A 13622-nucleotide genomic window follows, 5' to 3' on the forward strand; every position below is an offset into this window, starting at 1 on the left:
GAATCAAAGTAGTGTCTGTGCAGTGGTGAGTTGTTTGAGGAGATAATATTTGAGGGGGTTAAGGACAGTAGTCGTCTGCTGACACAAAGCTCTAAGTGTGACCCAAGCCACGCCCCTTTTCTTCAGCTGCTTTCTCTCTCTTTGTTTATGTCTCAGCTGAACAGACATTTCTCTGCAGAAATAAGACGTCTGTTGTGGAGTTTATGGGGAATGTCAAATAAGGACTTCAAGAAAAGACATTCTGAAAACTAGCTTACCAAGTCAACTGCAGCTAACAATGTGTATTTGAATGCTTTGGTACAAAACTGAAATGTTCCAAAGTGTAACATTAAACGTAATCATCTCTATTTATAGCAATAATGCATATTTTTCAAGTTATTACAAGTAACTGAATAAATGTAAGATAGTTTAGTTTTAATGCCATACAGTGGAGCATTACAGCAAAGTAATAAAATCTCCATGGAGACACATAGATAGTGGATCCCCTTAAAGAAATGTTATAATGAAACTTTAAGATTGCACTTTTTATGGGTTTCTGCCTCTTGTTGTACGTAACATATCGAATTAAGTTTAAATTAAGGTTATCAAATTAAGTTAAGTATTAAATTATGAATCACTATGGCAACGGGCCTAATCTTTCTGAAACTCATGTATTAAAGGAAGCAGAACGTCAATTTCTTGAGGTTTGCTTGGGTGATTTATGAAAGATGTGGATGCGATGGAACTTGTCATCTACGAGAAGCTCGGAGTAGCCCCTTCACAACGAGATGGTTCTGTTTTTAAATGCAAATGTTTCCTCGACCCTCTACAAACGTTCCGGATTAGTAATGACAATCCTGGATTTATAATGTTTCCAAATATTTAATAACATACTTTCAGTCTTTTGTGACTAACTTCCATTCATGACAAATCATTTTGCTGTAATGTGCCTAAAAAAACTATAAATAACAGCCAAAATATGATTCACAATTCACATAAACAGCTAAATCTGCAGCATTAACATTCTCAATATATTACTATACATTTGATACATCCACTCAAAGATGCAATACTGAGATCTAGAGCAGCCAGGAGCTTGGTGCCACTCTGTTTTAACACCATGTTAAACTGAGTAAGTGCTTTTAAGATTACAGGATGTTTCAAGATGTGATAATGGTCTAGCACATAAAAATGCTTACGGCTACATTGAGTCTCTATAACATACAAATAATAAGTGCATAATGACTGAGTATCGTGACATTTTGTTGGCGCGTTGGTTGGACTTAGACATATCATTTGAAGTGAGTTAATAAAAATAAAATACTATATAAATTATGTTACCTAAATATGTGCGATTTCATTCAGAATTCTTGTAAACAATAGCAGGACAGTTGCCTTTGTTGCATATCGCCAATTCAAGTTAACCTTTGCTAGTTTATGACCTAATATCCAAGCAACCACTTTGCCTTCAACAGTGTGTCCCGACAGTCGAATGCGCTGCAGTTGAAGGCGCCTCTGTGCGAATTGTGTTATACGGAGATAGTTCAAGTTCAGTCGCGGTGCCATCATTGTCGCTAGCGGTTGCCGGGGATCTTTCTGGCCCACACTCCTCCAAACAGCAGCAGCAGCAATCCAAAATCGCCCTTGTGAATGGTTGGCACAGGCAAAACAACAACACTGGCGTAACCGCAGATTTACAAAAAAGCATCAACTGGCTGACTAACTTCAATATCTCCAAGGTCCTACGAGGAATACCGGCAGCCATGTAAGTGCTCAAGATGTTACAAATGTTTTCAGGTATGACGCAAAATCCGTATAGAATCGCCAAGGCAACCACAGCGCAATTCATCTGGCTCTCCAGTTGGATTTGCTTCTTGCTACCCCTGACGCTGTTACGTTCGGCCTTGCGAATTTTATGTGCCGTAGCGAGAGAAGAAAAAATAGTGAATAGCGTCGGTAAGCAGAAATAGCAACCGAAATACCACCAAAGTCTCGCGCCATTGTAGGTAAGACCCAGGACGTACAATGTATCGGGGAGGTCCGTGGAAATTCGGATAACACAGCGTTCGCACGGGGTGGTGACTTCGGGGGGGTCTGTCTCTTCGGTGACCAGTTGTCGGATGAGTAGCTCAGGGAGGGCAAGGAGGAGAGCCCCGATCCAGATGACGGCCAGCTTGGCGGTGGTGGAGACCCAGTTCTCGATCATCTCGTAGTAGTTTTGCACGTTGTTGGCGGCACGGAAACGATCGATGCAAAGAGCGCACAAAGTGAATGTGGTGACTCCCAAAGAGGCGACCTGGACAGATAAGAAAATAATTTATTGGCATTAGCAGACTCATAGCTTAGGCTGCGTTCACACTTGAATACCACATTAAAACTATGACTAAAGCAGGACTAAACACGGACCTTCAGCTGGACAAGACCTAGACAGGGACTTAATCATGACTAAAGCAGGACCAAGCTAACTTCGCAATCAAGAATAAACTGGGCTCAAACCAGTACATGTACAAGTAGGCTAATGGAACACAAAATGTCATTTAGGTTGGGGATGGTAAGAAGTTTAAATGAGCCCAAAACAATAATGGGCAGATTTGACAACAAACGTTTTAGACTGAATTCATGCAGTGAATGATCAGAGTAAAGAACATTAAACTCTTGATACAAACTAAATATTTTACTTAAACGTGCACAGATGGTCCCTATGTTTCTGATGACGAAACAACTTCATGATAGTTAAAAGATTGAAAGAGCATAATATGGGTTCAGTTTTCCTGAACTAATTTGTGACCTTGGTTTGAAGATAATTTTCCTCTCTGGAGACATACTGTTATCATTGTAGCTAGCATGCTGGCACCAACATTAAATTTTACTTATAACTCCCCACACTGGCTTTGACCTAAACTTTATTATTTTCTTGTCTGCACAGATAATGTGACTCCATGTAAAAAGGATGTGCTGCTGCTGAGCTGCTGAGAGCAGACATGATTCAAAGGTTAGGATCCGGCCTAAAATTACAAATTGACCAGTTTCATTTACCAATATACACAAAATGTAGTTAACTTCTTATTTTCCTTTAGTCAAACAGTGTGACAGCATGATAGGTGAGTGACTAGGACTCATGTTTCACAGCAAGAAGGTCCTGGGTTAGATCCCAGAGTTGTCTGGGCCTTTCCACGTGGAGTTTGCATGTTTCTTCCTGTATCTGGGTGGGTTTCCTCTGGGCACTCCGGTGTCCCCCATCACCCCAAAACATGCTCAATATGTACAAATTCCAGCTCATATAGTCCTGACCAAGCCTAACAACAAGATCACAGAAATGGGTCCCCAAGCACTGTGCTGTGGCACTCACTGCTCCTGAGGTGATGCCCCCAGTGACACCCTACTGGGACAATAATGAGTACCTTAATGTTAATCTTAAACTAATCTTATAAGATTATAAAACTAAAAGAAAATAAGAAGTCAACTATTGTTCTTAATGTCAAGATGAACATTACAAAAGTAATACAGTCTAGTCAGCCATTTTCAAATATACAGTACTTTACAATTATGCACTCATTTTGTATATAATCTAACCTTTATTAAACCAGTCGTCCTCAACTGGTGGGTCCCACTAAAACTATGTACACTTGTTTAAAGTCAGCTTTATAGTCAATTCAAGAATGAACAAATATTACCATCTTCCTTTTTGTCAATATTACTCATTCGTACGTAGTGCACAAAGCTCTGATTAAGACCATTTTGATTCTAAGAGCCCGAAAGTAATGTAGGTTAATGCATTGACCCCTTAAGTGTTAGGGGGTGGGACGGTCCCATTAAATCTCTAATCCTCCTCATGTTTTTGGTGAGATTACAGTCCTTTTAAACCACATCACAGCACTTGGGTGGTTTAAGACAAAGTCAATACAGATGCTGCAGACTTAACATTATCAATATCATACACACCTAATCCATATATTTTAATGGCATAGTGCTTATAGTGGCTTTTCCTTAAGCAGTGAGTAATCCTGCCACATCAGCACTCAAAGTATCACACCACGTTATCACTTAGTAAACCGTGTCTTAATCTCAATGGACTGACTGCTATAGATATAAATGTTTTGAAAATGCTATTGTTAAGTTCAAGTATGTGAAGTAAATATTTTAACCATAGAATAGTTATATTTGTAGTAATACCACTGATTGTAACTGTATACTAAGCTGCGGCAGTAGTAGCCTCGCTTGTGGTAGCTTCTTTTGTCTAAATTGGATAGAACTGATGTTAAGTCTCTAAATGTTTTGGACAGAGGGAAGAGTCTTACAGCCCAAAGTCAATTTGAGCTGTAAGACTAACTCCCCCTCCACCGCCCCTCATAAAGCCCCTTTACTGGTCCCTTATTGGACAGTCTCTGAGGGGGGTCCATGTCTTATCCCTGAGAAGTCTGCAGATTTAGGGCAATTCACATTTACTGACATCAGATCAGGTTTAGATGGAAGAGAAGGTTAGACAATCACTATGTCAGAAAATGTAGGATAGTTATAAATAGCTATGACTTGACCTTGACAGCACACAATTCCTGCAATAGTTAGGATAATGTGAGTGACATTGGAGGTTTGGGTAATAGACTGATATTGTAGCAACCAATAGCCTGTGAAAACTTGTGCTGAGATAGAGATAAGGGAAGGTTTATGAGAGAAAATCATTGGCCAACTGATGACAGGAGCAATCAAAAAAGATTGGCACAACTTGAAACATGACAGACTCAGCAAACGCATCTCCTTGTTTATGTTACCTAAATATCCACCCTTTAAACCACTCTCTCAACTCACCTCCAAATATGGGATGATCCTGCACGAGAACTCCCCCAGCAGCCAATCCTTAGTGAGCTCGTGAAACACCACCAGCGGGAGGCAGAAGAAGACCACCACGAAATCCCACAGCGCAAGGTTGGCGAGCAGCGAGTTGGAAATGCTCCTCATGTAGTAGTTATGACACACGATGCACATCAGCGACACGTTACCGATGATTCCCACGCTTAAAATGAGCCCCGCCACGATCAGCACAGCGTAAGCGCCGTACGTCTCCGCGGTCACGGGGTAAAACGGGTTCTTGTGTAGCTTTCTTTTCGGTCTTAGGCTCACCGGGGCCAGAGGAGTGCTGTCGGGAAAGTCTAGCAGCGAGATTCCGTCCTCGTAGTCGCTGGTGTTGAGTAGAAAAGGCGAGTCCATCTCCTGCGCCATCGCAACAGGTGCGCGCTCTCCATCCGGCTCTTTTCGCTTCTTACGGATAGTCCTTCGTCTTCTTCCCTGTAAGCTGCGACCCCAACTCCCTTTGCCAATGTTGCCAATTTGTTTACCATTCTCTTCTATTTTTCCAGTAAATACAACGTTCAGATGAGAGCTATCACTGTGATTCACTGTGCGTAAAGCGTCATTTTCAACTGTCGCACTTTTACGCACAGAATTTTGGACACTCCGTTGTCTCAAAACTTTCACCTCATCAAAAGCAGTGGCCTGGACGATGTCACCACGGTCCTCTGGCGCGTCCTCCCCGCTGACACTGCCCCATTCGGGGCTTTGAATGGTGAAAGATTCGTACTTATTTTCTTGCGCGTTCAGTTGTCCCGTTATGGCTTCGCTACACAGCCACAAAGATAAAAGTTTAAGGATTAGGTACAGCATGGTGAGGGTCTAGAAAACCCGTCTATATATTAGAAAATGACGTTCACATTATCGTTTAGCAAGGTCAAACAGAAAAACAGCCAACAACGTCAGATGTTGAGGAGTTTTTGTGTGGTAGTCGGTGCGTCCTGGCGCGGCTCCCGTTTGCCATTAGTTAGTCGTTACGGAAAAAAACAAACAAACTTGCATTTCATAGATCCGTAATGTGAAGTGCCCATACATCCATGACAGTGGAAAAATATCCGTACAGTCGTAGTTAAAGTTGAGGAGAGGGATGCGAGCACAAAGGACACAGAGGAGCGTCTTAGCGCACAGGCTGTGGGAGGATGAGTGGGCGGAGACTTGTGTCAAACTCAGACCATCATTCATCTCTTGTCGAAGCTTGTAGCCTACAGAATAATAACATTTTAGAATACAGTGAACAAGGTTGGTATAATAAACCTGACACTGAAACTATCCAAACACAAAATACAATAGTACAAATAATACATGATATTAAATCATGGCCGAGGAAGTTTAGATTTTACGTTACAAAAGGTTTCATCAAAGGTAAAGCTTTGTAAATTTTTTGATAGAGAGTCTCCTACAAAACCTTTATCTCCAAGGAATGTTTTTGCTTTGTCAAAAATGTTCCCCATTGCATTAAACTTTTGTCCATAAAGGCAGGGATAGATGACGCAACCAGGCGAAAGTTAAAGGTCAGAGGTGTCCAAAGGCTTATGAAGTAACTATTCATTATTTTGTTATATTTTCATGTTAAGTTTTAGAATGTTGTTCACCTATTTCTCAACATATGCCACAACTAAAAGCTATAAACCCAAAAAGCTACAAACCTATTGATGCAGATTTTATTTCATTTATTTATCTCGAAACAACAAAAGAACACTATTACAATTGAAAATATTTGTACTTTTTTTTTTTTACAAAGTTGAGCATCAGTTACGTCGACCTTTGACCTTCATGGGGAAGTCACGGGGTCAGGCTCTGGAGTGGCTTTGGAGAGTTTGGTGTGGCAGATCTGGTAAACTGTCTGGTTAATGCCTTCATCGTTTTGTGCTTCATAGGACACAAGACACATGTCCAGCCACGGGCGCCAAACTGACAAGAAATATTCACATGAGTCACAGTAAAATGCATTTAGAGAGCAGGAGTTATAGCATAAATATGTGTACCTGTGCTGCCCTCTGGTGGACACAGAGAGCCCATGGTCTGACAGATGTGGTCCTGAACTTTCTGACTGGACGCTGCATCAGCTGCAGAGACGTTGAAGAACAACTCCTGAGGATCAAAAGACAACAAAAAGAGATTTAAAAGGTGCACTATTTAACATTTCTGGTTACTGCTTTGCTTGGAATGTTTGACAATAATTTATTTTTATGTATACATTTGTACAGGGGAACCCAATGAAAGCACTTGGGCTCTCTCTTTCATGGGCGCCCTTTTTAAAATACGACACAAGCCGAAAAAACAAAACAAAATTAAAAAAAACAACAACAAATGCATTACTGGCATTTTACACACATTCTATGGGGACAAGCGGGTATTGGGCATTAAAAACACATTCAATTGAAAAGTCAAGTTTAATACTTTGTAGAACATCATAGTAGAACATAATTACTTTGCAGTGTTGCCATTATAAGATATGACTTATGCATGCAGTGAGAAACAGATTACCAATACTTCACTGGCAATATATTTTTGGCTGGTATTGAACAACACAAACATTCACCTTATACTTTTTTATACATTTTTAAATAAACCACAGTTCTTGTGAGCAGTCTGTCCTACAGGAGCCATTTTATCTCAGTTTCACAGAGTCTGCGGCTCCTGCTGTTTTCTGATCTACATTTCCCTAAAAGCCCACAGTCAGTAGATTTCTTGCGCAGTAAAAGCCCCTCTCAGATGATTGTATCAGAGGAAAGTGGGCTAAATGGGACGTGACTCACTGCGTCTCTCCACAACAGGACGTCCAGAGAGCCAGAGGAGTCCTGCAGCTCCAGTCTCAGCAGCAGCACGTACCGGAGCAGCTCTACACCCAGGGCTAAAACAAGCAACAACAGTTACATGTGTTTAAAAGAGCAAAGGATTCAAATGAGGCAAGACTGGGGCAATTTGCACTGAATAAGTCGTGTTTGTTTAGGTGTTCCATGTAGGGATTGGATAAACTATATTAAGGTATACCAAGGTATTAATAAACCAGGGTAGCAACCCTGTGAGAAAGGGCTTCCTACAGTACTGACGGAGCTCATTTATTTCACCCGGTCTGTGAAAAAAGCAGCCTCAAGTTCTTTAATGGATTAGATTTGGGTAGTTAAAAGTCACTGGTTTATGTTAACTACAAATAATATACAAATGCAGCTCCACTGTGGCACTGTGGTATTTGTGGTCATACTGTGGACGTTTCATAACATCCCACCGCTAGAACTTTCAAGTCTTGGCTCCAGAATATACACTTGTTCAATACTTTGCCAGTGAGTGAAATCTTATATGAATAAACTGACCTTCTGCCACTAACTTCTCAGACACCACGTCGACCCCTTCCACACTGGGCTCCCTCACAGCAGGATTTGAACATTTTTTACACCTAACAACACAAAAACAAAGGGTAGAACTCTATACAGGTCAGATTAAATATATTAAAAAAACCAAGAGAACACGTTACCCATAGTATCTCCTCCTGCCTCTGAACAGGACAGGGGCAGACAGGTCGAGCAGAGCCAGCTGACCTCCTGAGGACCGCACAGGGACAATGTTCAGGTAACTGGCAGAGAGAGTCTTCACCTGGGCTAGATTCGCACCTAAGGAACAAACATGTGCCATTTATGCAGCTAAAAACATGTGATACTTAAAAAAAATTACAAAGACTAGACAATCTGAATGAATGCGTAATACATAAATTCTAATAAAATTAAGAATATTTTTTTAATGAATAAAGTGTTTTATAGTGCTTTTCCAGATGGTCAAGCTGTTATTGTTCTGTATTATTCATTAGGTCTGAACGATTTGGAAAGAATATCAAATTGTGATTTTTCTGACAAGCATTGCAATTGTTATTAGATTTGCGATTTATTTTTTAACAATAGAATTCTGTTGAATGTCCACATTTAAATGCATTCAGCAGAAGCAAAGAAATAAAGTGACAAACTAGTATAAGAATCACATTTCGGAAGATTACGGGGTCAGTACTTTTCATGCAGAAAAACATTTTGTTGTTTGTGGAGAAAAATTATAATTCAGAAATTGCAGTCTTTGTGATTTGCCCATTCAAATTTTCCATTCAATTGCAAGCCGTAATATTCATTCACTCTACATAAGGATGGAGTTTGTAAACTACTTTCATACTGTTATGGAAATCTTTACTTACAGTGTTTTTTTTTTTTTTGTTTTTTTTCAGTTCTTTTTATTTGAGTTTTTCTTTAAAACAAATGTAAAACAAAAGCAATGTACAAAGTAAATACATAAAAAGAGACAACAAATGTAAAATTAAATAAGTAAAATAATTAATTAAAATAATAAAATAATAAAATAAAAACAGGGGAGGGGGCGGGGTTCAGGTAGCATATTCTATACCTGCATATTCACCTGTCTATCCTGTCTATCACAGTACTCCAGAAACCCATCCCATGTCAGGTGGAAAGTGTCCACTTTCCCTCTAAGTTCAAATTTAATTTTTTCTAGCTGGACATGTTTCAATATATCATACAACAGATTAGTATAGGCTGGAGGGTTTTTTTGTTTCCAGTTCAACAGAATAAGTCTCCTAGCCAATAATGTCACAAATTTGACAAATGTTTTTTGTTCATTCCGGAGGTTTGCACCAGCTGAGGGTACACCAAACAATGCCAGCACAGGGTCAGGATCTAACTGAAGTTGGCAAACGTCAGACATCATGCGGAATATTTTTGTCCAATAGAGGGACATTTCTGGACAACTCCAAAAAGTATGAGCCAGTGAGGCTTGGCCCTGCCCACAGCGCTCACAAGTTGTGTCCACTCCAGGAAACATTTTGGAAAGTCGCACCTTTGACAGATGTAGTCTATGTAAAACTTTAAATTGTAGTAGACCATGACGGGCACAAATCGAAGAAGAGTGGACGTTGTCCTGGGCTTTAGTCCACTGATTGTCAGTTATGCCCACTCCAATGTCCTGTTCCCAAGCGTCCTTGAGATGATCTAGCGTAGGCATATCTTCCAAGTCCACCAATCCGTTACAAATTCTGGAGATTGAGCCTTTTTTCAGAGGATCTTTCAAAAGTACAGTATTAAGTTCATACTCAGGAGGCTGACAGGGGAAGGATGAGAACGCTGATTTTACAAAACTGCGAATCTGCAAATATTTGAAAAAGTCTCTCTTTTCTATCTTATATTTTCCACAGAGTTGATCAAAGGTGGCAAATGTTTTTTGGATAAATAAATCTCGCAAAGAATTTATTCCCATGGTTGTCCATTGATTGAAAGAGATTTCCGAAAGTGCTGGAATAAACTCATGATTATATGTTATTGGTGCCATTGTGGAAATCTCTTTCCATTTAAAGTGTTTTCTAATTTGATGCAAGATTTTAACTGAGTGGGAAACGATAAGATTCTTAAATTTGGGAATAGTCGCTTTTAAAGAAGCATAAATAAGTGCTCGCAGTGAAGTTGGGCGAGCGCTGTTTTCTTCAATTTCAACCCAGTCAGCCTCCCCAGCATTACACCAAAAGGACATAGATCGTATATTACATGACCAGTAGTAAAATCTGAAGCGGGGCAATCCCATCCCCCCCGAGTTCCCTGGGTCTTTGTAAAAATGCTTTCTTAATCCGGGGGGTCTTTTTATTCCAAATAAATTGCGAGATCAAACTATCTAATTTGGAAAAAAATGATTTGGTAATGAAGTAAGGTATGCATTGGAATAAGAATAAAAATTTTGGTAAAATATTCATCCTTACAATATTAATCCTCCCTGCCAAAGAAACTGGAAGACTCATCCATTTGTCCAAGTTCTGTTTCGTTTGTTCATACAGCGCTACAAAATTTTGTTTAAAGAGACCAGAGAACTCTTGTGTCACATTAATTCCCAAGTATTTAAATTTATCTGAAACTGTAAAGGGATATGCCTTAAGAGGGGGGCAGGGCTGTTTAGATACATTCTTGATTAAAAAAAGGGTGCTTTTAGAAAAATTTATTTTATATCCCGATACTATCCCAAAGTCCTTCAGTACTGACATTATAATTGGTAGGGAGCGTTCGGAATTCGATACATATAACAACAGATCGTCGGCATACAAAGATACTTTATGTTCCATTTCTCCTCTAATGATGCCAGAATATCCCACATTTGTTTTTAATGCTATGGCCAGGGGTTCAATTGCTAAAGCAAATAACAGAGGGGACAGTGGGCAACCTTGTCTTGTTGATCGGCCTAAAGGAAAGTAGGATGAATAAATGTCATTAGTTCGTATGGATGCTTTCGGGTGTACATACAGCAACTTGACCAAAGATACAAAAGTAGGGCCAAATCCAAACTTCGACAGGGCAGAGAAAAGGTAGTCCCATTCGACCCTATCAAAAGCCTTCTCCGCGTCCAAAGAGAGCAGCAATTCCTGACCATTTTTGTTTTCTTGGGTGTAAATTATATTTAGTAATCTCCTAATATTAAAAAACAGATGTCTGTCTTTTATGAAGCCCGTCTGATCCTGAGATATGACAGTCGGAAGTATATTCTCCAGGCGTGTAGCCAGGATCTTGGCTAAGATTTTATAATCGACGTTTAACAAACTTATTGGTCTATATGAACTGGGTTCTAAAGGGTCTTTGCCAGATTTGTGTATGAGTGATATACTGGCTTCATAGAATGATGGAGGCAGCAAACCTCTGGTCAGAGCCTCGTTAAACACTTCCAACAGCATTGGGGAGATCTGGTCTTTAAATGTTTTATAGTACTCAACAGTATATCCATCAGGACCAGGGGCCTTCGAGTTTTGCATTTTAAGTATTGCTTCTTTTATCTCTCCTAATGTTATCGATTTTTCCAGCATGGCTCTGTGGTCGTCACTAACTTGAGGAATACTGAGATTTTCAAAGAAGTTGTTAACTAGTTTAGAGTCCCCCTTTGATTCAGACGTATACAGTTTGCTATAGTATTGTTTAAACATGTCATTAATCTCTTTAGGATCAGTTGTGATCTGTCTCAAACCAGTCCTGACTTCGATAATTGATCTTGACGCCTGTTGTTCTTTAATTTGGGATGCTAGGAGTCTACCCACCCTCTCACCATGTTCATAGTATTTATGTCTTAACTGTGTTAAAAGCTTGGTTGTTTCAGAGGTATACAGTAAATTAAGTTCAGTCTGGAGACATTGCCTTCTATTATACAGGTCAGATGAGGGGGAGGTCTCATATAGGCGATCTATTTCTTTGATTTTGCAGATAATAGTGGATTCTTTTTCTCTTTTTGTTATTAAAACTGCTCAACGAAATTAGCTGACCGCGTAAGTAGGCTTTTTGAGTCTCCCATAAAGTGCATCTTGTTATATCTGGGGCGTCGTTGGTGGCTCGAAAGAGATGAAGGTGTTTCTCAATTTCTTTCTTGCTTAACTGATCTAATAACAGAGAGTTGTTAAATCTCCACATTCTATTTGTATTTTGCCCAATTGTAATTTGTAATAATACTGGACTATGGTCTGATAAAATTATTGTTTTATATTCACAGCATTGCACTTTAGATAGTAGGCCCTGATCAATTAGGAAGAAATCAATCCTCGAAAAGGAGTGATGAACTGGTGAAAAAAAAGAGTATTCACTTTTATCAGGAAACAATGATCTCCAGGGATCTACTACCTTGTAGGTATCCATAAAGGTATGAATAGCTTTTGCTGTTTTTGACAGGATTGCTGCTCTCTTCGAGGACCTATCCAGCTGTGGATCAAGTACCAGGTTGAAGTCCCCACCAATGATAAGCTTGTGTGTGTTCATATTAGGTATTGCTGAAAAGAAAGACATCATAAATTTGTAATCATCAACATTAGGAGCATATATGCTTATCAGCGTAATTGGGTTATTATAAAGCCTCCCTGTCACAATAACATATCTGCCTCTACTGTCTGATATTATTTTATCTTCAATAAATGGTATTGACTTTTTAATAATTATAGCGGTTCCCCTGCTTTTGGCATTAAAATGGGAGTGATAGATCTGCCCTATCCATTTCCTACGTAATCTGTTATGGTCTTTATCTTTGAGATGTGTCTCCTGAAGAAACCCAATATCTGTATCAAGTTTTTCAAGATGGGAAAAAATATTGCCCCGCTTCACCGCACCATTTAGACCTTTACAGTTCCAAGAGATAAACCTTACTGTATTTCTTGCCATAGTTAGTGATCATCAAAAATTATCCTGAAATCCTGCTCCCCCGCCCCCGGGGAATAAAAAGGAGAGGAGAAAAAAAAATAAATAAAAATAAATAAATAAATAAATAAAATAAAAAAAAATAAAATAAATAAATAAAAAAAAAAAATAAATAAATAAATAAATAAAATAAAATAAAACAAAACAAAACCCGCATAACCCTCTCTGCCTTTCCCCAAATGAAAGACATACAAACTGCATCCGGTGCAGGAACAGAAAAAAGACAAAAACAAAATAGAGGTCTTAGAGGAAACTAAGTCTTGACTTCTTGCTAAACTCCGCTTTTTGGGAGAGAAATAAAATATAAATTTTCTGGATGTTTTCTACATCCCTCCCCCCCTTCCCAGACCAAGCCCACCACTGGAGTATTCAGGGGGCTAATTCAAGAATATGTATAACGGTACTCGCTACAATTGAGGACTATCCATTTAAGTAAACATTATGGTACTAGAATAAATGAGTAAAAATAAATAAATTTGGCCTGTCAGCATGTAAATAGCTTAAAAAATAGTAAATAAAATAAAATGAAAACAAATACGTAAATACTCGTACCTTTTAAGAACAATTAAAATGGTGCAGAACAGTTGTGGTAAAAGA

The 13622-nt window shown here is 39.2% G+C and overlaps 2 protein-coding genes across 3 annotated transcripts in view; both read right to left on the minus strand.

Moving 5' to 3' along the window:
* Positions 1-849: 849 nt before the first annotated feature.
* On the minus strand, positions 850-5952 carry gpr37a (G protein-coupled receptor 37a). The gene is made up of 2 exons (XM_033968112.2): positions 4786-5952; positions 850-2275 (listed from the first exon to the last, which is right to left on the minus strand). The coding sequence occupies exons 1-2, from the start codon at positions 5635-5637 to the stop codon at positions 1448-1450; spliced, it is 1680 nt and encodes a 559-aa protein (XP_033824003.2). The 5' UTR covers positions 5638-5952; the 3' UTR covers positions 850-1447.
* Positions 5953-6478: 526 nt separating this feature from the next.
* The window catches only part of pot1 (protection of telomeres 1 homolog), a 59357-nt gene continuing 52213 nt past the window's right edge, over positions 6479-13622 (minus strand). For both annotated transcript variants that reach the window (XM_055222340.1, XM_055222339.1), the window contains exons 17-21: positions 8300-8435; positions 8139-8221; positions 7584-7678; positions 6810-6915; positions 6479-6735 (exon numbers count right to left, since the gene is read on the minus strand). In XM_055222340.1, the coding sequence (XP_055078315.1) occupies positions 6596-6735; positions 6810-6915; positions 7584-7678; positions 8139-8221; positions 8300-8435 (560 nt within the window). In that variant the 3' untranslated portion in view covers positions 6479-6595. The remainder of the gene's footprint in view (positions 6736-6809; positions 6916-7583; positions 7679-8138; positions 8222-8299; positions 8436-13622) is intronic.

Source organism: Periophthalmus magnuspinnatus, chromosome 6, assembly GCF_009829125.3.
Source record: "Periophthalmus magnuspinnatus isolate fPerMag1 chromosome 6, fPerMag1.2.pri, whole genome shotgun sequence".
Taxonomy (NCBI): domain Eukaryota; kingdom Metazoa; phylum Chordata; class Actinopteri; order Gobiiformes; family Gobiidae; genus Periophthalmus; species Periophthalmus magnuspinnatus.